The 23,813-nt window shown below is 41.3% G+C and overlaps 1 protein-coding gene across 1 annotated transcript in view; it reads right to left on the bottom strand.

Annotated features, from left to right (window-relative positions):
• Nucleotides 1-808: 808 nt before the first annotated feature.
• LOC138666669 (oocyte zinc finger protein XlCOF7.1-like) overlaps nt 809-23,813 on the bottom strand; it is a 136,410-nt gene continuing 113,405 nt past the window's right edge. Inside the window, exons 7-8 of the mRNA XM_069754858.1 lie at nt 1,261-4,480; nt 809-1,022 (exon numbers count right to left, since the gene is read on the bottom strand). Coding sequence (XP_069610959.1) covers nt 809-1,022; nt 1,261-4,480 — 3,434 coding nt within the window. The remainder of the gene's footprint in view (nt 1,023-1,260; nt 4,481-23,813) is intronic.

Genomic DNA, 23,813 nt, shown 5'->3' with positions numbered 1-23,813 from the left:
TCAGCTGAGGTGATGAAAACTAAATCTCTGAGCACTAAAAAATACGCGGAGGACATCCGAGCGTGCTCGGGAAATCTCGAGTAACGAGTATATTCGCTCATCACTATCTACCATTCATCTACTTAGCAGATATATATATCACATACTCCTTAGGTAGTGTATTTAATAACTATTTCTAGTTGATGTATATCAATTGCTATGTTCGTTATGTGCTCTATCTACTGTATTAAGAGCATTGTAGTGGCACCATACTTTATTGAGAAACATGTTAGGGGAATCACGTTGTATTATGATCCAGCAGGGAGCATCATAATGTGTGTGAGGGACAAATAATGTATGTTCAGTGTATAAAAAAATCATGGTCTCCTGCCATCATGATAAACTCAGCTGCCCTTGGCCAGCCCCTAGTTGTCATGGCATCCCACCATTATTGCAATTTCTAATAATCATTTAGAGCTTTAGATTGTTTTTCCTTTCTATTGTAGATATGACTTTGCTTCTCTATATGATTTTCCTTGTACATGTTGTCAATACAATTATTAAAAAGGTCTAATATCTTGGTAAAATATTTCTCATATTCTAATGATTACAATTGATTTTTCCCTATGGTAGTTCTCCAAGATCTAATAAGATTTGTTTTACCAGCAAAACATTTTCCACACTCTTAACATGAAAGTTTTTTTCGCTGTGAATTTTCTGATGTGCAACAAGATTTGATTTATGTTTAAACAATTTCCTATGACCTGAACATGGAAATGGTTTTTCACCTGTGTGCATTCTCTGATGTCTAACAACACTAGATTTCCATTTAAAACATTCCCCATTTTGTAGAAGAAAAAGTCTCCCCTGTGTGCATTATATGATGTCTAAGAAGATTATGATTCCAATTAAAACATTTCCCGAAGCCTGAACATGAAAATGGCTTCTCTCCCATGGTAATTTCCATATTTGTAACAAGTTTAGATTTCTCACTAGGTTTTCCACATTCTGAACTTGAAAATGCTTTATCACCTGTGTGAATTCTTTAATGTGTAACAAAAATTGTTTTCCACTCAAAACATTTCCCACATTCTGTATATGAAAATGGCTTCTCCCGTGTGAATTCTCTCATGTGTAACAAGATTATGTTTCCAGTTAAAACCTTTCCAGCATTATGAACATGAAAATGGTTTCTCCCCTATGTGCATTCTCCGGTGTGCAACAAGATTTCTATTCCAATCAAAACATTTCCCACATTCTCTACATAAAAATGGCTTCTACCCTGTGTGAATTTTCTGATGTGTATCAAGTTTGGATTTCTCGTTAGGTTTCCCACATTGTGAAAATGCTTTATTATCTGTGTGTATTCTCTGATGTTTATCAAGTTTGGATTTCTTATTATAACTTTTCCCACAGTCTAAACATGAAAAGGACTTATCTTCTGTGTTAATTTTTTGATCTGTAACAAGCTTGGATTTCCCAGGTTTCCCACATTCTGAACTTGAAAATGTTTTATCATCTGTGTGAATTCTCTGATGTGTATCAAGATTGGATTTCTCATTATAACATTTCCCACATTCTGGACAGGAAAATAGCTTCTTTCCTGTGTTAATTTCCTGATCTATAACAAGTTTCGATTTCTTACTAGATTTCCCATATTCTGAACTTGAAAATGCGTTATCATCTGTTTGAATTCCCTGAGGTGTAACAAGATTTGTTTTCTGATCAAAACATTTTCCACATACTGTACATGAAAATGGTATCTTCTCAGTGTGAATCCTTTCATATATATCACGTTTGGATTTCTTATAACATTTCTCGCAGTCTAAACAATAAAATGACTTCTCTCCTGTGTTAATTTCCTGATCTATAACAAGTATGGCTTTTCCGCTAGGTTTCCCAAAATCTGAACTGGAAAATGCTTTATCATTTATATGAATTCTCAGATGTGTATCAAGTTTGGATTTCTTATTATAACATTTCCCACAGCCTGAACAAGAAAATGGCTTCTCTTTCACGGTAATTTCCTGATCTGTAACAAGTTTGGATTTGTCACTCGGTTTCCCGCATTCTGAACTTGCAAATGCCTTTTCATCTGAGTGAATTCTCTGATGTTTATCAAGTTTGAATTTCTTATTATAACATTTCCCGCAGCCTGAACAAGAAAATGGCTTCTCTTCCATGGTAATTTCCTGATCTGTAACAAGTTTGGATTTCTCACTAGGTTTCCCACATTCTGAACTTGCAAATGCCTTTTCATCTGAGTGAATTCTCTGATGTTTATCAAGTTTGCATTTCTTATTATAACATTTCCCGCAGTCTGAACAAGAAAATGGCTTCTCTCCCATGTTAATTTCCTGATCTGTAACAAGTTTGGATTTCTTGCTAGGTTTCCCACATTCAGAATCTGAAAATGCTTTATTATCTGGGTGAATTCTCTGATGTTTATCAAGTTTGGATTTTTTACTATAACATTTCCCGCAATCTAAACAAGAAAATAACTTCTCTCCTATGTTAAGATCCTGATCTGTAACAAGTTTGACTTTTTTGCTAGGTTTCCCACATTCTAAACTTGAAAATGCTTTATTATCTATATGAATTCTCTGATGTGTATCAAGTTTGGATTTCTTATTATAACATTTCCCGCAGTCTGAACATGAAAATGGCTTCTCTTCTATGGTAACTTCCTGATTTGTAACAAGTTTGGATTTCTCGCTAGGTTTCCCACATTCTGACCTTGAAAATGCTTTATCATCTGCGTGAATTCTCTGATGTTTATCAAGTTTGGATTTCTCATTATAACATTTCCCACACTCTGAACATGAAAATGGCTTCTCTTCCATGGTAATTTCTTGATCTGTAACAAGTTTGGATTTATCCCTAGGTTTCCCACATTCTGAATTTAAAAATGCTTTATTGTTTGTGTGAATTCTCTGATGTTTATCAAGTTTGGATTTTTTATTATAACATTTTCCGCAGTCTGAACATGAAAATAGCTTCTCTGCCATGTTACTTTGCTGATCTGTGACAAGTTTGGCTTTTTCGCTAGGTTTCCTACATTCTGAACTTGAAAATGCTTTATCATGTGTGTGAATTCTCAGATGTGTATCAAGTTTAAATTTGTTATTATAACATTTCCCACAATCTAAACATGAAAATGGTTTCTTTCCCGTGATAATTTCCTGATCTGTAACATGTTTGAATTTCTCACCAGGCTTCCCAAATTCTGAACTTGAAAATGCTTTATCACCTGTATGAATTCTTTGATGTGTAACAAGATTAACCTTCCAACTAAAACATTTCCCGCAGTGTGAACATGAAAATGGTTTCTCCCCTGTGTGAACTCTCTGATGTGTAACAAGCTGGTGATTCCAACTAAAACATTTCCCACATTCTATACATGAAAATGGCTTCTCTTTTGTGTGAATTTTCTGATGCATGACAAGATTACATTTCAAAATAAAACATTTCTGGCATTCTGTACAAGAAAATGGCTTTTCCCCTGTGTGAATTCTCTGATGTGTTATAAGATTTGTTTTCCGAATAAAACATTTTCCACATTCAGTACATGAAAATGGCTTCTTCCCTGTGTGAATTCTCTGATGTATAACAAGTTTGGATTTCTTATTATAGAGTTTCCCACAGTCTGAACATGAAAATGTCACATCTCCCGTGTTAGTTTCCTGATCTGTAGCAGGTTTGGATTTCTCACATTCTGAACTTGAAAATGCTTTATCATCTGTGTGAATTCTCTGATGTTTATCAAGTTTGGATTTTTTATTATAACATTTCCCGGAATCTAAACAAGAAAATGACTTCTCTCCCCTGTTAGATTCCTGATCTGTAACAAGTTTGGCTTTTTCGCTAGGTTTCTCAAGTTCTGAACTTGAAAATGATTTATCATCTGTGTGAATTCTCCGATGTGTATCAAGTTTGGATTTCTTATTATAACATTTCCCACAGTCTGAACAAGAAAATGGCTTGCATCCCATGCTAATTTCCTGATCTGTAAAAGGTTTGGATTTTTCATCAGGTTTCCCACATTCTGAACTTAAAAATGGTTTATCCACTGTCGTCTTGTTATAACGTGCTCCACAGTCTGAACAGGAAAATGGCTTCTTTTGCATGTAAATTCCCTTATCTATAACAAGTGTTGATTTCTCGCTTTGTTTGCAACATCCTGAACTCGAAAATTTTATATCTCCTATGTGAATTCCCTGATGTGTAACAATATTTGCTTTCCGATTAAAACATTTCCCATATTTTGAACATGTTTTCTCCCCTATATGAGTAATTTCATCTTCAGCAACCCTTATGTGACTTTTGTTTTGCATACTGGTCTCTGCTGAAGCAGAAGAAAAGAACTGTTGAGTATGCAACAGATTTTTCCTGAGAAGTGCTTGAGGTATATCTGGGATAATGGCCCTTTTTTCACATGTATTTGTGACACCATGTTCATCTGTAAATATCAGATATCCCTCTGAGTTCCTTGCACAGTCATCTGCCAAGAACAAAATCTGATTATTTTTAAATAAAAATGCATGGATATTATGTTAACTTATATTATATGCTTCATAACATTTCCAAACAAATTGCAATACAATTCAATTATCAACTGACACAAAGAGTAGTTCACAAAGATGGGTCTAATAGAGTATGATGATAGGTTACCAGTTTATGCTCTTTCAATTGTTTTCTTTTCTGTTGAACCTATCTTCCTCAAAGGTTAATGTTTCATTGTGCCTTTAACCAATTGTTTCCAGCGCCAGGCATGCCACTCCCCACAAAGTGAAACTTTACCCTTAGATCCCAGTCAGAAGCCTCTCATACAACCAAATCAGATCTCATGCTGTGCACTGACATGGGGCAATAAACTAAAACACTGTGTCTGCAAATTGAAATTCTGGTTTCCCTTTTATCCTTAAGTTACCTTCACATATAACGATATCGTTAACGATATCGTTGCTTTTTGTGACGTAGCAACGATATCGTTAAGGAAATCGTTATGTGTGACAGCGACCAACGATCAGGCCCCTGCTGGGAGATCGTTGGTCGCTGAACAAAGTCCAGAACTTTATTTCGTCGCTGGATCTCCCATGGACATCGCTGGATCGGCGTGTGTGACACCGATCCAGCGATGTCTTCACTGGTAACCAGGGTAAACATCGGGTAACTAAGCGCAGGGCCGCGCCTAGTAACCCGATGTTTACCCTGGTTACCAGCGTAAAAGTAAAAAAAACAACCACTACATACTTACCTACCGCTGTCTGTCCCCGGCGCTCAGCTTCTCTGCACTCCTCCTGTACTGGCTGTGAGCGTCGGTCAGCCGGAAAGCAGAGCGGTGACGTCACCGCTCTGCTTTCCGGCCGCTGTGCTCACAGCCAGTACAGGAGGAGTGCAGAGAAGCTGAGCGCCGGGGACAGACAGCAGTAGGTAAGTATGTAGTGGTTGTTTTTTTTTACTTTTACGCTGGTAACCAGGGTAAACATCGGGTTACTAAGCGCGGCCCTGCGCTTAGTAACCCGATGTTTACCCTGGTTACCCGGGGACTTCGGGATCGTTGGTCGCTGGAGAGCTGTCTGTGTGACAGCTCTCCAGCGACCAAACAGCGACGCTGCAGCGATCCGGATCGTTGTCGGTATCGCTGCAGCGTCGCTTAATGTGAAGGGGCCTTAAGTCATATGGCAAGGCTGGTTAAACAATTGCTATTGACTTAAAGGATTGATACTTCCAATAGATGGCACTAGAGTTCAAGTCCTCTTTTCTGAGGCAAGTAAATATATTTCTAAAGGTGCTACTGACATGAAATTCTCACTAGTTGTTGGTAACAGCCTATCCAATTTACACAGGTAAAAAAAAATCAAACTAGAAATATCTATACACTTAAATTTCAAAGGATGGGGGCACTGAATCACTGACTACTGCTGCGAACAGTTAAATGAAGCAAGTTATCAGATACAGAGCAGACATGTATTGTGTATACAGACAAGTAGCTAACAGTTGTTGTAAGGGCAAATTGTGACTGTGTACATCCTCATTACTAAAGAGGTGCTACTTAATGCAAGGCGAGAAATACTGTCCCAAAAGCAGAACGGATGGCTCCATATCAGAGGAGTCACATATAAATTGAAGTACAATAATTTTCTATGCCATATCTAAAAAATTCAGATTTTGACACAATCTATAGGATATATCCGTGATCAGGGAGCATATTCGTACCTGTGAGTAAAACTGCAAATGTTTTGGTACCTGACAACCTGCAGGAGCGGCATATCTCCCTGAATTATGGATATATTATATTCATGTGTAGTATGTATAGGATGCTTGATGGATGTTAGGTAAGAGGACAGTCATATTGTTTCTCTTGAAGGTTCATGGGAGGAAAATATGGTTAACAGCAGAAATATGGCCTATAACCGGATAAGAATTTAATCAGTCATATTCTTTTAACTTCAACTGAGAGCAGTAAGGGAGAGAACATTTATAACATGTCATCTAAGGAATATCCGTGTCAGACCCCAAGAGAAGCAATGAGTATTGCGGATCTGTCCACATTTCCTGCAGCATTCTCCTCCGCCAGAGACTTTCAAGGATCCAATTTGAAAGACTCGTGCATTTTATCCTTTTTGTTTTATATTGTTTTTGCCTGGATTTCTTTTTATTACTTTATATTTTGTAACCTTTTTTAATCCCTTTCAGACATCAGGCGTCATAGTACACCGATGTCGGACAACCTCCCTTCGATGTGGGCTCTGGCGGTAAGCCCACATCTTTTCCGGCACATGTCAGCTGGTTTGAACATCTGCCTCTAACAGCCACGGGTGGAATCACGATCCATCCACGGCTGTTAACCTGTTAAATGCTGCTGTCAAACTCTGACTGCGGCATTTAGCACGCGCTTCCGGCAAGCATGCCGGAAATCCACCCATCAGTGACCGTCACGTGATCGGGGGTCACCGAAGGGTTAGCATGACAACCAGCGGTTTCCAGCAGACTTCTACGGTTGTCACTGCTGGATTGTTATGAGCGCCGCCCATATTAAGTCAGTAATTCTGCTACATACAGGTGATCTGATCATCGCCTATATGTAGGAGTGGCGATAGTGTTATGGCAGTTTCTAGTCTCCCATGGAGACTATTGAAGCATGCCAAAAGTAAAAAAAAAAAAAAAGTTTTCAAAAATATAAAAAAAAAAAAAATATATAAAAATTCAAATCACCCCCCATTCAAAATAAAATAAAAAAATTCAAACATACGAATATTTGGTATTGCCGCGTTCAGAGTCGCCCAAACAATATAAAAAAAGAATTAACCCCATCGCTAAATGATGCAACGACAAAAAATTCAAAACGCAACAATTACATATTTTGGTCGCCGCAACATTGAATTAAAATGCAATAATGGGTGATCAAAAGATTTTATCTGCACCAAAATTGTATCATCAAAAACGTCCGCTCGGCGCACAAAAAATAAGCCCTCACCCAATCCGAGATCATGAAAAATAAAGACGCTGTGGATATCGGAAAATGATGCAATTTTTTTTTCACCACTTAGATAATAAAGAACCTAGACCTGTTTGGTGTCCTTGAAAACACAAAAAGCACAGTAAAACCAAAAACACACTGTTGCAAAAAATGTGTGCGGCCCATATATCCACCCGATTGAGACCCCTGCGTCAAGGTATACCCGTATCAGAGCAGTCTTAACTGATGTATGTAATCAAACAAGCCTGTAGAGACATGTTCACACCACCAAGAGACTTGAAAACACAAAAAAGCACAGTAAAACCAAAAACTCTCAGTTGCCAAAAAAGTCAAAGAGTTTGGTAGAGCGGCTTAGTATACATTTTTTGCAAAAAACGCATCAACCAAATACCCTGTTTTTTCATCTTTTTACTAGCACTTGCTGTTCACTGTGATTTTTTTTGCAACAGAGTGTTTTTGGTTTTACTGTGCTTTTTTGTGTTTTCAAGTCTCTTGGTGGTGTGAACATGTCTCTACAGGCTTGTTCACTGTGAACACGGCTCATGTGTTCCTGTTTTACAGGTTTGGTGTCCTTGAACTTATAATGACCTGGAGAATCATAATGGCAGGTCAGTTTTAGCATTTAGTGAACATAGTAAAAAGCAAAACAAAAAACTGTGGAATTGCACTTTTTTTTGCAATTTCACCACACTTGGATTTTTTTCCCCCGTTTTCCAGTACACAATATGTTAAAACTGATGGTGTCGTTCAAAAGTACAACTCGTTCCGCAAAAAGCAAGCCCTCAAATGGCCATATTGACGGAAATTAAAAAAGTTATGGCTCTGAGAAGAAGGGGAGCACTCTTTTTCTATATTAAAGCTAAAATTCAACAAGTTTGTTCGTTCTTGCCCTAAACATACCAACAAACCCTGAAGAGGGCGGGAATAGCTTGATTATGTGGCTATGCGAATGTCAGAGTGCAAGAAGAGTACCTAGCAGTTACTCAGGAAAGTTGGGTGGTGTGTGCTAGTGTGTGACCCAGTGCAGGTGTCACACTGGTCTATAAAAACAGCGAGTGGTACAGCGAAAAGTGTGGTGTGAATGTGAAAACTAACTGTGAGGTGCACTTCGAACTCCTTGCCACTCTATTGTGATAGATGAGTGGATGAGAAAGTGTGGAAAGTGGAGTCCCCCTTTACAGTTGCATCCAAGACACGTTTGTTGCTGGTCCTGTAGCCTCTTGCTGTTTAAAAAGGAATTTTCACCAGTTTGTAATAGTTAATACTCAGCACTACAGTGCAATAGTGTTCAAGTAAAATTCCATTCAATATAAATGCAGCACTCAAATATGATGAAAAGATGATTATTTTGACCGGAGGTTAGAATTGTCAATAATCAAAACCTCCCACTCCCGTCTCCAAGACTTTTCACATGCTTCGCCAATTCTTTGGAATGCACTACCCAGCTTAATATGATTAAAGGGAACCTGTCACCCCCAAAATCGAGGGTGAGCTAAGCCCACCAGCTTCAGAGGCTTATCTACAGCATTCTGGAATGCTATAGATAAGCCCCCAGATGTATCCTAAAAGATAAGAAAAAGAGGTTAGATTATACTCACCCAGGGGCGGTCCCCGTTCCATCCGATGGGTGTCGCGGTCCGGTCCGGCGCCTCCCATCTTCATCAGATGACGTCCTCTTCTGGTCTTCACGCTGCGGCTCCACTCATTGTTAGTGGTTGGGTGAAGCCATTTATTGTCAAACTACTGTGTTTTCTTTTTAAATCATAATGACAACTCAAAACATCCAAATGACCCTGATCAAAAGTTCACATAACCCCATTTCCTATTACTGTGTATTGCCCCCTCTAATATCAATGACAGCTTGAAGTCTTTTGTGGTAGTTGTGGATGAGGTTCTTTATTTTGGCAGATGGTAAAACTGCCCACTGTTTTTGGCAAAAAGCCTCCAGTTCCTGTAAATTCCTGGGCTGTCTAGCATGAACTGCGCGCTTCAGATCTCCCCAGAGAGGCTCAATGATATTGACATCAGGAGACGGAGATGGCCACTCCAGAACCTTCACTTTGTTCTCCTGTAGCCAATAACAGGTTGACTTGGCCTTGTATTTTGGATCGTTGTCATGCTGGAACATCCAAGTACGTCCCATGCGCCGCTTCTGGGCTAGTGATTGCAAATTTGCCTCAAGAATTTGCTAATAATGTGCTGCATTCATCTTTCCTTCAACTTTGACCAAGTTTCCTGTGCCTTTGCGGCTCACACATCCCCAAAGCATCAGCGATCCACCTCCGTGCTTTACAGTAGGAATGGTGTTCCTTTCATCATAGACCTTGTTTACCTCTCTCCAAATGTATCGTTTATAAATGGACAGAGTTCAATTTTGGTCTCATCACATCATTTCCTTGTTCGAGAAGTTTTGAGGCTCGTCTCTGTGCGGTTTTGCTTACTGTAGGCTTTCTTCTGGTGGCTCGACCATGCAGCCCATTTTTCTTCAAGTGTCTCCTTATTGTGCATCTTGAAACATCCACACCACTAGTTTTCAGAGAGTCCTGTATTTCAGCTGATGTTATTTGTGGGTTTTTCTTTGCATCCCGAACAATTTTTCTGGCAGCTGTGGACAACATTTTTGTTGGTCTACATATGTTTACCAGTAATAGTAATTACCCATATAGAAGGCAACTCGCTAAACTATGTATAATCAAGGAAAACATCAAGTCAAAATGTGCCAATAAAATTTCATCAAAATTTTTTAATGCAATAAAAATAAATAACATACAAAAACAAATTATATCCAAAGAAATATACAACTTATATAATACATGGGTTTTTAATCACAAAGTGATTGAATCCATAGCTGTAGAAATAGGGCCGAAGAAAGGACAGGATCAGTACATGCATGAGGTGCAGTCAGAGGGAAACAACAGGGCATGTAATCTATTGCAATGGACCAAAGGACTTCACATGTGCATGGCTATGTTAACCTAAAAGACCAATATAAAGATCCCTAAATCTCAGTGCTGCACCCAGTATCAATGCATAATGATATTAGTAAAAAGCAAAAGGGTTAATTACCCATGGTGATGATATGTCCTGCCCTTACCTCGTCCACGTACCCCAACAAGCGTTTTGCGTTCAAATTGTCGCTTCCTAGTTTTCAGAGAGTCCTGTATTTCAGCTGATGTTATTTGTGGGATTTTCTTTGCATCCCGAACAATTTTTCTAGCAGTTGTGGACAACATTTTTGTTGGTCTGCCTGACCATGGTTTTGTTTTTACAGAGCTCCTGATTTTCCATTTGCTAATCACAGTTTGAATGCTGCTGACTGGCATTATCAATTTCTTGGATATCTTTTTGTATCCTTTTCTTGTTTTATACAGTTCAACTACCTACCTACCTACCAGATCTATTGGCAATTATTTTGCTTTCCCCATGACTTCCAATCCAGAAACAGGTCACAAGTGAGGATGTTACCTTTAGTAGCCATTCAAACTCATTTGTGTCAACTTCTGTGCATGTTATCAGGCCAAAATCACCACGGTATGTGAACTTTTGATCAGGGTCATTTGGATGTTTTGGGTTGTCATTATGATTTAAAAAGAGAAAACACAGTAGTTTGACAATAAATGGCTTAACCCAACCACTAACCATGACTGGTGAAAAAGTTTTGGTGTTATCATTCATAGTCTCTGAAAAAAGGCCAAGAAAGCAAAAATTCTGCGAGGGTATGTAAACTTTTGAGCACAACTGTAAATAATGCTTAGCAAAATAAGTAAGCATAAAAAAATAAATAATAGAATTCCGTTTTTGCTATGGGATCACAGCTGATTCTTTCTTTGAGATAAAACATTGCTTACAAAACAGGCAGTGAAATGTTTTACCTCACAGAAAGAATCAGCTGTGATCCTGTGCTGTAATGCCTGTATTCTCTTTTGCTTCATCCCATGCCCAGGAAATGTATGATCAGGCCATGTTCCTGTACCGTCCGACACAGTCATTACAACGGACATAGCAGGGTATCATGTAAAAGATTATGTGAGCACGTGAATATCCAACTGTCAACGATTGAGGAAGAGTAGAGGACGAAGGACCTGCAAAAGATACTGTGAAGCAGCGGTTAGACAGATAGGAGAAGAACGAAGAGAGAAGGGTGTCCTTGAGGCCAATAGAACAGTGCATGGTGAGGAGGAGCTAGTGATCTAGAGTGTCAAATGCTGCAGAAAGACCCAGGAAAAACAGCAGGGAGTAGTGACAATAGGATTTTGCTGTTAATAGGTCACTAAAGACTTTAGTAAGGGCAGTTTCAGTAGAGTGTTAAGGGTGGAAACCAGATTGTAAAGGATTGAGAAAAGAGTTATCTGAGAGATAGCAGATTATAAGGGCGTGGACCAAGTGCTCCAACACAGATGTTTCTGAATCGAATAAAAGTTACATTTTAAATACCAGATGTCTCATTAGAAACATCTCCGCAGCTCTCCTCTCACAGTACTGTAAGCTCTTTTGTATCCCCTCCTCTCACATTGACTGCCGTGAGATCAGTGGCGCCGCTACCATGAGGCGAGTTAAGCTCTTTGGCTCAGGTGGCACTGCCGTCCCTAAAGAGAGGGGGCGGCAGATTCTTTCGGTGTAGTTACTGTATTTGCGTCGGAGATGCAGGTTCAGTTACTAAGCTACGCTATTGAGTCTATTCAGGGCTCCGTCCTGGATCTCCTCATCCAGCCCTCCCCAACTCACGTGACATCATCACAGGTCCTAACGCTAAAGTCGCTCTTCTCCATGCATCTCCTCGAGTTGCTCATGGATGGCTGCTCTGTGCACACAGGGCCTGTGATGAGGTCACAGGAGGGGGAGGAGTCAGCGGTCACATGATCAGGGTCCTCCTGTATGCAGGACTCTGCTGTGGTGATTGTCATGGTGCTGGATGAGGGGAAGTTGATGTGTGGGGTCAGGAGGGGTTTGCAGATGTAGCAGTCGTGTGTGTACAAGGTATACGGAGCGAAGCCGTATGTGTACGAGGTGTGCGGAGCAGAGCCGGGTGTATACGATGTGTACGGAGCGGAGCCATGTGTGTACGATTTGTGCGGAGCAGAGACGAGTGTGTACAAGGTATACGGAGCGGAGCCGTGTGTGTACGAGGTGCACGGTGCAGAGCCGTGTGTACGAGGTGTACGGAGCGGAGCCATGTGTGTACGATTTGTGCGGAGCAGAGACGCGTGTGTACAAGGTGTATGGAGCGGAGTCGTGTGTGTACTTGGTGTACAGAGTGGAGCCGTGTGTGTACAAAGTATACGAAGTGAAGTCGTATGTGTACAAGGTGTACGGAGCGGAGCCATGTGTGTACGAGGTGTACGGAACGGAGCCATGTGTGTACGAGGTGTATGGAGCGGAGCCGTGTGTGTACTTGGTGTACAGAGCGGAGCCATGTGTGTACGAGGTGTATGGAGCGGAGCTGTGTGTGTACTTGGTGTACAGAGTGGAGCCGTGTCTGTACTTGTATGGAGTGGAGCCGTGTGTATACAAAGGGAACGGAGTGGAGCCGTGTGTGTACGAGGTGTACGGAGCGGAGCCATGTGTGTACGATTTGTGTGAAGCAGAGACGCGTGTGTACAAGGTGTATGAAGCAGAGCCGTGTGTGTACTTGGTGTATGAAGCGGAGCCAAGTGTGTACTTGGTGTACAGAGTGGAGTCCTGTGTGTGAGGTGTATGGAGCGGAGCAGTGTGTGTACTTGGTGTACTGTGTGGAGCCGTATGTGTACTTTGTGTACGGAGTGGAGCCGTGTGTGTACGAGGTGTGTGGAGTGGAGCCATGTGTGTACGAGATGTACGGAGGGCAGCCATGTGTGTACGAGGTGTATGGAGCGGAGCCGTGTGTGTACTTCGTGTACGGAGTGGAGCCGTGTGTGTACTTCGTGTACGGAGTGGAGCCGTGTGTGTACGATTTGTGCAGAACGGAGCCGCGTGTGGGCAAGGTGTACGGAGTGGAGCTGTGTGTATACTTGGCGTATGGAGCAGAGCCATGTGTGTACTTGTTGTACGGAGTGGAGCCGTGTGTGTACGGGGTGTCCGGAGCTGAGAAATATAAGAACAAGGTGTATGGATCAGAGCCGCATATGTACAAGGTTTACAGAGTGGAGCCATGTGTGTAGGAGGTGTACGTAGCGTGGCCGCGTGTGTACAAGGTGTACAGAGCAGAGCCGCATGTGTACAAGGCTTACGTAGTGGAGCCATGTGTGTACTGAGTGGAGAGTATGTGTGCGTGAGGTGTACGGAGCGAAGCCGTGTGTGTAAGATGCATACAAAGCGGAACCGTGTGTGTATGAGGTGTGTGGAGCCGTGCTTGTACGATGTCGGTGTATGGTGGGGAGCAAATTTCATACCTCCCAACCATCCTGGATCCAGCGGGACAGTCCCGATTTTGAGAGGCTGTCCCGGCCGGGAGCTTAATCTTCCTGTGGACACAGGAGTACACGGCGAAGCCCTGAGGAGCACTTTAAAACTCGCACGTGACGTTCCACCGGAAGTGACGTGCTGGAAGCTGACCGGAAATTATGTAATTTCGGGAGTAGATTGTGACGGAACCATGGAGGCACTTCAGGGAATGCTTAAGATCCATCACCGTGTCCTCCTCCGACAGCGCGGACTGCGGGTTCGCCTTGGAATCGGGGATGCCAGCCATGTGAGCGGATCATGATATGTCCTGCAGCGGGATGCTCAGGTGGGCATTACAATGGGAGCCGGGCCACTATAGTATCTTTAGAGAATCTTTCTTTCTCTCTATTCTTTCTTTCCCTCTCTAATCTTTTTTTTTCTTTCTCTCTGTTCTTTCTTTCTCTCTCTGTTATTTCTTTCTCTGTGTTCTTTATTTCCCTCTCTAATCTTTTTTTCTCTCTCCTTTCTTTTTTCTGTTTTCTTTCTCTCTCTGTTCTTTCTTTCTCTCTGTTCTTTCTTTCTCTCTCTCTGTTCTTTCTTTCCCCTTTCTCTAGCTCTGTTCTCTTTCCCCTTTCTTTCTCTCTCTCTCCTTTCTTTCCCCTTTCTTTTTTTCTTTCTGTTGTTTCTTTCATTCCCCTCTTTCTCTTTCGCTCTCTGTTCTTTCTTTCCTCTTTCTTTCTCTCTCTGTTCTTTCTTTCCCCTCTTTCTTTGTTTTCTTTCCCCTCCTTTCTCTCTCTGCTCTTTCATTCGCTCTCCTTTCTTTTTCTCTCTCTCTCTCTGTTCTTCCTTTCCCTATAACCAACGAACAGAAAAAGGGGGCGGGGGTGTTAGAAAGGTACTACTGGCCTCTCAGATCCTCAATATTAATCTGACCTGATAGCAAAATGTATACAACTAATGTCTGAGATACCATCTAGTAGGGCACTTCAAGATACTATATTCAACTAATCCCACACAAATACACATGGGAAGAACGAAGAGATCCCAAAAATTAAAAACCAAGTGTTTATTGATACAATAATTTAAAAACATACAATAAAAAAGCAAAATAACCGTAGGGGACCCCACAGAACAAGGTACAGAATCAAAACACCATACTCAGAAGTATAAAAATATAAACGGTAACTGTAGGATAACCAATAAACATAAGGGCACGTATACTGAGTGTGTCAGATATATATTAGTTACGAGAAATCCCAATAATTACTAAAATGGCATAATGCTGATAACTGGCACAGTGGCCACATATAAACTAACTAGCCATAGTAATATTTATGAATGTTTAACCATATAAGAGTATCGCTTAATAGTGATGGTAATACCAATGAGAATCCGGATCCTTAACATCAAGCGCCCACTCAGCGCCCACCAACAGACCGCAGCTAGAAATAAGAAATAATAAAGAGATGGTGTTTACCTTTCATACAGTGGCGTCCCCTCACCCCGACGCGCGTTTCGCCTCCTGCTTCTTCCGGGGGCGTGCCGAGGTGAGGGGTGATCGTGCTTAAAAGTGAGAGGCAATTATTAGGAGAGCACCGGCAGCTGGCGGCGCATTGCGTGCGGCTCCGCCCCCTCGATGACACGCTTCCCCTCGCCGCTCAGTGACACGCAAGCCGCAGCTATGCGTGTCAGTGACAGAGCGTCTAAGGGAGCGACGGAGGGCTAGAGTCACTACGCATGCGCACCTGCCTGGTGCGAGACGGGGAGAATAGTCAAACAACCGGACCAGTGACCAGAGAGAAAAGGGGAAGAAAAAAAAAAACCCTCCCGAAGGAAGAAGAAATAATATGTTTCTAGTGTAAATAAATAAGAAAAAAGAAAAAGAATACAGGGATGGGAACAGAATGGGCCAGAAAAAATAATAATTAATAGTGGTAAAGTGAAATAAATAAGAAAAAGTAAAAAAAGGAATAATAAATATGAGAAATATAAATACGAAGTGCTGGTGAATGTGCAATAAAAAGTGAATGAACAATAATTGGACTAAAGGTGTTTATTAACATATATGAATATAATATATAGTAACAGGTGAACAATATAGAAACCTCTACCCGATTTCCTTATATATGGTAATACGGCCCTTGTGACTGTAGTATACCTAGGCTTATAAAAAGTGAACCGTGCAAGTGTTGAACAGTTGAAAATGAAGACAAAGCTTACTTATACTACGAACAACCAGAAGAAAGGAGGGGGGGGGGGGGACGGGAGGGGGAGGGGAGGGGGAGGGGAAAATAGGGAAGGTGGGGAAAGGGGGGGAGAGGGGGGGGAAAGAGGAAGGGAACATATACCTCCTATAGACTATCCTATATACACACTATGGAAAAAATGGAGACCATAGCCACCCAGATAACCTAAAACCCCAAAAAAGGGGAGCCCCCATCCCTACAGCACCCAATTATCACGAACCGTGGGTAGGTACTCCCCATGTATGAATACACAGGAAATCACAAGACTATAAAAATGTGCATCTAGTAAAAATCTTACAAACAATTCCATGTACAATAAAATATTATATGAATCTATTAATAATGCGATACATAAACAGGTGTTGTGGAAAATAAATACCCCCAAAAAATGGGGATTCCCACCGAACCACCACATACAATAATACAAAGATACTAAAACTACTGTGAAACCCTCCACACAGAGAAAGTATAGCGAGACCGAACAAAGAGGACATTGAAAATAACAATAATAATTCTTCTTCCTGGATATTCTCGAGATTATGATCTTCTCTCCACCGGATGTCCCAAACCGCTAGCTCCATAGGAAAGAGAAATAAGTTTCATAGACACATCGACAACTAACGAGCCTCTCACATACTAAAATAGAGACACAAAAGAAATAGCAATTAGAAGTTAAAAATAACAACACATATAATAATAACTACAAATAAAAAGCAACTAACCCCTCAAACCCCTAAAAAAATGCCAATTACAGGAAAGCAGAGAATCCCATATTTTCATTCAGGCCTACAGGGCTCATAGCACTTAGACGGAAAATCCAACGGCATTTCAACTGTGCCAACATCCTACTAGTATCACCCCCTCTAACGCCTAAATCCAGTTGATCGATGGCTTTGAACCTTAGGCCCCGAGATTTACAGTTGTGATGTCTTTTGAAATGACGTGGTAATGTTTTCAGTAATGTGTCATCTCCAACACTTGCCGCCTTTTCAATGTCCAAGATATGCTCTCTCACCCTTATTTTAAATTCTCTGGTGGTTAAGCCAATATATATTTTTCCACATGGGCACGTTGCCTGGTAGATGACTTCCTTGGACGAACAAGTGAGATGTTTACGAATGTCATATCTTCTTGTACCCTCTGCGTTGAAGAAGTGTTTAGATTTATCCAAGTTTAGACAGGCTTTACATAGCCCACATGGAAAGAAGCCAGGGGATAGGTCACTGCCCGGAAGGGGTCGTTTTGGATTATAGTGGCTGTGTACCAATAAATCCTTCATATTAGCCGAACGTCGGGCCACACATTGTGGGGCCTGGGGTAATACCTGTTTAAGGACAGGGTCTGTTAACAGAACTTTCCAATGTTTGCAGATCAAATCCTTCAAATTGTTCCATTGTCCATTAAACGTGGAAATGAAACGGACCTGCTTCTCATCTTTCCTTTCTTTAATCTTGTTGGTATACAGGAGCTCATTCCTCGTGGTGGACTTGGCCCGTCTATAACCCCTCCTAATCATTCGCCGACTATACCCTCTATCCTCAAACCTTCTAGTCAGTTCCTCGCACTGTTTCTCAAACAAGATGTCATTAGAACAAATCCGTTTAACGCGAAGGAACTGACCTATAGGGATGCCTCTAATTGTGCTCACTGGATGAGAAGATTCCGCATGCAGGTAAGAGTTGGTGGATGTAGGTTTCCTGAACACGTCCGTACATACAGAACCATCACTGGCAGTCTCCACCCATATATCCAGGAATTCCAAACACCTGCCAGATTTAAAGGTAAGTTTTACATTGATTTTGTTATCATTCAGTTTCTTCATCAGGGTCTCTAAACCTACCTCATCCCCTTCCCACACAAACATCACGTCATCAATATAACGCATCCAATTTTGGACCTGTCCCATTTCAGGGATAGCCTCCCCCAAAAAGATGTCTCTTTCCCAGGCTCCTAGGAATAAATTCGCGTACGAGGGGGCACATGAAGCCCCCATAGCCGTACCTTGTGTTTGGAGATAGATGTTTTTGTCAAAAATGAAGACATTATGCCTCAAAACGAATTCCAATAAGATCAGGATCAGGTCCGCCAGGCTATTCTCTATATTGCTTGTTCGAAGGAACCAGGCTGTGGCTGCCAGCCCATCACTGTGTCGTATAGAAGTATATAGGGCTTCGATGTCGGCCGTGACTAGAACCTGATTTTCATCCAGTTGTAGCTGATCAATTCGTTGCAGGGCTTGAGTAGTATCCCTAACAAAAGAGGGAAGGGTAGAGACTATTGGTTTGAGAAAATAATCAACCACATCTGCAATGATTTCACAAAGACCCCCTATCCCGGCCACAATTGGACGCCCAGGGGGGTCCAGGGCATTCTTGTGTACCTTAGGGATCAAATAAAACGTCGCCAATTTTGGCTGAAAGTCCCGAATCCTATCCAGAAAGGTTTTTGTGATCAAACCGTCATCATAGGCTCTTTCCAAGATCACAATCAGTTCCTGTTGAAACAAGGCGGTAGGGTTAGACACCAAGCGTTTATAACATGTTTCATTCTTAAGTAGCTTGTGAACTTGCCTAACATACATGTCCACCGGCCAGACCACCAAATTTCCCCCTTTATCCGCTGGTTTATACACAACGTCATCCCAGCTCCTAAGTTCCTCCAGGGCCATATGTTCTTCTTTTGACAAATTATTCTTATATCTTTGTGAGTGGGCTATAGTTTGAATCTCATTACTAACTAGACGTGTGAATACTTCTACTGCTGGACATAGACCCAGGGCCGGGAAATTCTTGGATTTTACAAATAGGTTAGATGGAACCATACTTACCCCCTGTTGTTCTGTCTCCAAAGATTCCAATATTTCCACCACCTCTCTATCCTCCATAGTTGTTGAAGTTGTCGGATCACATCCAGCTGGTTTGAAATGAAGTTTTTTCAGGATAATCTTACGCGCAAATAAATTCAAGTCCTTTATCGCAATAGAGGGGTCTAGGGGAGTTGAAGGGGAAAAAGTAAGTCCCTTTTCCAAAAGATCAATCTGTGCTTTAGTCAAACTATGCTTAGACAAATTTAATACCTTCATGGTATCCCTCGCTTTCCTTGGTCCCTTGGGTCTCTGAAATATGTCAGCATATTTACGTCTACCGCTTCTCAGATGGAAATCACGATTATACGTAGTTTCATTGGATGATCTCCCACTCTCACTTCCAGATGCACTTGAAACATCAGAAATATCTGTTTCTACTTGTTGGGATGGAATATCCATCTTCCTCTGTTGCCACTTATATACTTTACAGGTTTCATAGTCCTTGTTGTCCCGTATAAATTTCTTCAGCTTACCACCACTAACATCCTCTTCCCATTTATCCACATCCTTTCCTAGTTCTTTGAACCAGGACTCCAGGGATTCCTTACTCATACCCGCCTCCAACAATTTATATATAGCCTCCAGTTATTTATCCATGTCTCTCAGGCAAACAGTGTTGTGCTCAATTATTATTTTGATAAAATCCAAAGAGCAACTTGAGGCAGTATCCACCCATTTGGAGACCAAATCCTCACTATTCAAGTCAAAGGTCGGGTATAGCTGTATCCTCAGACCCCTGGGTATAATCTTCTTACCTAAATAATTCTCCAAAGAGGCCTTATTCCACCAAATTTTTGTTTTTTTATGTAGAATATTTTTATATTTAAACAGCAATTCCCTGCATCCTGCATTGGCATCTTGCGAAACGTGAACGGAATTTTGCTTGAAAATATTATCAGCCTTAGATCGCCAAGTTAATTCCTTAGCCTTGAAATACATCATGGATAGACACTCTGTTACAACAAACAGCACAGCAATTAGTACAACTAATGTCTGAGATACCATCTAGTAGGGCACTTCAAGATACTATATTCAACTAATCCTCCTTACTCATACCCGCCTCCAACAATTTATATATAGCCTCCAGTTCTTTATCCATGTCTCTCAGGCAAACAGTGTTGTGCTCAATTATTATTTTGATAAAATCCAAAGAGCAACTTGAGGCAGTATCCACCCATTTGGAGACCAAATCCTCACTATTCAAGTCAAAGGTCGGGTATAGCTGTATCCTCAGACCCCTGGGTATAATCTTCTTACCTAAATAATTCTCCAAAGAGGCCTTATTCCACCAAATTTTTGTTTTTTTATGTAGAATATTTTTATATTTAAACAGCAATTCCCTGCATCCTGCATTGGCATCTTGCGAAACGTGAACGGAATTTTGCTTGAAAATACTATCAGCCTTAGATCGCCAAGTTAATTCCTTAGCCTTGAAATCCATCATGGATAGACACTCTGTTACAACAAACAGCACAGCAATTAGTACAACTAATGTCTGAGATACCATCTAGTAGGGCACTTCAAGATACTATATTCAACTAATCCGGCACGCCCCCGGAAGAAGCAGGAGGCGAAACGCGCGTCGGGGTGAGGGGACGCCACTGTATGAAAGGTAAACACCATCTCTTTATTATTTCTTATTTCTAGCTGCGGTCTGTTGGTGGGCGCTGAGTATCTTGAAGTGCCCTACTAGATGGTATCTCAGACCTTAGTTGTACTAATTGCTGTGCTGTTTGTTGTAACAGAGTGTCTATCCATGATGGATTTCAAGGCTAAGGAATTAACTTGGCGATCTAAGGCTGATAGTATTTTCAAGCAAAATTCCGTTCACGTTTCGCAAGATGCCAATGCAGGATGCAGGGAATTGCTGTTTAAATATAAAAATATTCTACATAAAAAAACAAAAATTTGGTGGAATAAGGCCTCTTTGGAGAATTATTTAAGTAAGAAGATTATACCCAGGGGTCTGAGGATACAGCTATACCCGACCTTTGACTTGAATAGTGAGGATTTGGTCTCCAAATGGGTGGATACTGCCTCAAGTTGCTCTTTGGATTTTATCAAAATAATAATTGAGCACAACACTGTTTGCCTGAGAGACATGGATAAAGAACTGGAGGCTATATATAAATTGTTGGAGGCGGGTATGAGTAAGGAATCCCTGGAGTCCTGGTTCAAAGAACTAGGAAAGGATGTGGATAAATGGGAAGAGGATGTTAGTGGTGGTAAGCTGAAGAAATTTATACGGGACAACAAGGACTATGAAACCTGTAAAGTATATAAGTGGCAACAGAGGAAGATGGATATTCCATCCCAACAAGTAGGAACAGATATTTCTGATGTTTCAAGTGCATCTGGAAGTGAGAGTGGGAGATCATCCAATGAAACTACGTATAATCGTGATTTCCATCTGAGAAGCGGTAGACGTAAATATGCTGACATATTTCAGAGACCCAAGGGACCAAGGAAAGCGAGGGATACCATGAAGGTATTAAATTTGTCTAAGCATAGTTTGACTAAAGCACAGATTGATCTTTTGGAAAAGGGACTTACTTTTTCCCCTTCAACTCCCCTAGACCCCTTTATTGCGATAAAGGACTTGAATTTATTTGCGCGTAAGATTATCCTGAAAAAACTTCATTTCAAACCAGCTGGATGTGATCCGACAACTTCAACAACTATGGAGGATAGAGAGGTGGTGGAAATATTGGAATCTTTGGAGACAGAACAACAGGGGGTAAGTATGGTTCCATCTAACCTATTTGTAAAATCCAAGAATTTCCCGGCCCTGGGTCTATGTCCAGCAGTAGAAGTATTCACACGTCTAGTTAGTAATGAGATTCAAACTATAGCCCAGTCACAAAGATATAAGAATAATTTGTCAAAAGAAGAACGTATGGCCCTGGAGGAACTTAGGAGCTGGGATGACGTTGTGTATAAACCAGCGGATAAAGGGGGAAATTTGGTGGTCTGGCCGGTGGACATGTATGTTAGGCAAGCTCACAAGCTACTTAAGAATGAAACATGTTATAAACGCTTGGTGTCTAACCCTACCGCCTTGTTTCAACAGGAACTGATTGTGATCTTGGAAAGAGCCTATGATGACGGTTTGATCACAAAAACCTTTCTGGATAGGATTCGGGACTTTCAGCCAAAATTGGCGACGTTTTATTTGATCCCTAAGGTACACAAGAATGCCCTGGACCCCCCTGGGCGTCCAATTGTGGCCGGGATAGGGGGTCTTTGTGAAATCATTGCAGATGTGGTTGATTATTTTCTCAAACCAATAGTCTCTACCCTTCCCTCTTTTGTTAGGGATACTACTCAAGCCCTGCAACGAATTGATCAGCTACAACTGGATGAAAATCAGGTTCTAGTCACGGCCGACATCGAAGCCCTATATACTTCTATACGACACAGTGATGGGCTGGCAGCCACAGCCTGGTTCCTTCGAACAAGCAATATAGAGAATAGCCTGGCGGACCTGATCCTGATCTTATTGGAATTCGTTTTGAGGCATAATGTCTTCATTTTTGACAAAAACATCTATCTCCAAACACAAGGTACGGCTATGGGGGCTTCATGTGCCCCCTCGTACGCGAATTTATTCCTAGGAGCCTGGGAAAGAGACATCTTTTTGGGGGAGGCTATCCCTGAAATGGTACAGGTCCAAAATTGGATGCGTTATATTGATGACGTGATGTTTGTGTGGGAAGGGGATGAGGTAGGTTTAGAGACCCTGATGAAGAAACTGAATGATAACAAAATCAATGTAAAACTTACCTTTAGATCTGGCAGGTGTTTGGAATTCCTGGATATATGGGTGGAGACTGCCAGTGATGGTTCTGTATGTACGGACGTGTTCAGGAAACCTACATCCACCAACTCTTACCTGCATGCGGAATCTTCTCATCCAGTGAGCACAATTAGAGGCATCCCTATAGGTCAGTTCCTTCGCGTTAAACGGATTTGTTCTAATGACATCTTGTTTGAGAAACAGTGCGAGGAACTGACTAGAAGGTTTGAGGATAGAGGGTATAGTCGGCGAATGATTAGGAGGGGTTATAGACGGGCCAAGTCCACCACGAGGAATGAGCTCCTGTATACCAACAAGATTAAAGAAAGGAAAGATGAGAAGCAGGTCCGTTTCATTTCCACGTTTAATGGACAATGGAACAATTTGAAGGATTTGATCTGCAAACATTGGAAAGTTCTGTTAACAGACCCTGTCCTTAAACAGATATTACCCCAGGCCCCACAATGTGTGGCCCGACGTTCGGCTAATATGAAGGATTTATTGGTACACAGCCACTATAATCCAAAACGACCCCTTCCGGGCAGTGACCTATCCCCTGGCTTCTTTCCATGTGGGCTATGTAAAGCCTGTCTAAACTAGGATAAATCTAAACACTTCTTCAACGCAGAGGGTACAAGAAGATATGACATTCGTAAACATCTCACTTGTTCGTCCAAGGAAGTCATCTACCAGGCAACGTGCCCATGTGGAAAAATATATATTGGCTTAACCACCAGAGAATTTAAAATAAGGGTGAGAGAGCATATCTTGGACATTGAAAAGGCGGCAAGTGTTGGAGATGACACATTACTGAAAACATTACCACGTCATTTCAAAAGACATCACAACTGTAAATCTCGGGGCCTAAGGTTCAAAGCCATCGATCAACTGGATTTAGGCGTTAGAGGGGGTGATACTAGTAGGATGTTGGCACAGTTGGAATGCCATTGGATTTTCCGTCTAAGTGCTATGAGCCCTGTAGGCCTGAATGAAAATATGGGATTCTCTGCTTTCCTGTAATTGGCATTTTTTTAGGGGTTTGAGGGGTTAGTTGCTTTTTATTTGTAGTTATTATTATATGTG

The sequence above is a fragment of the Ranitomeya imitator genome, chromosome 2 (genome assembly GCF_032444005.1).
Source record: "Ranitomeya imitator isolate aRanImi1 chromosome 2, aRanImi1.pri, whole genome shotgun sequence".
Lineage (NCBI taxonomy): Eukaryota > Metazoa > Chordata > Amphibia > Anura > Dendrobatidae > Ranitomeya > Ranitomeya imitator.
Note: the sequence above shows the minus strand (reverse complement) of the source record. Positions and strands in the feature narration are given on the sequence as shown.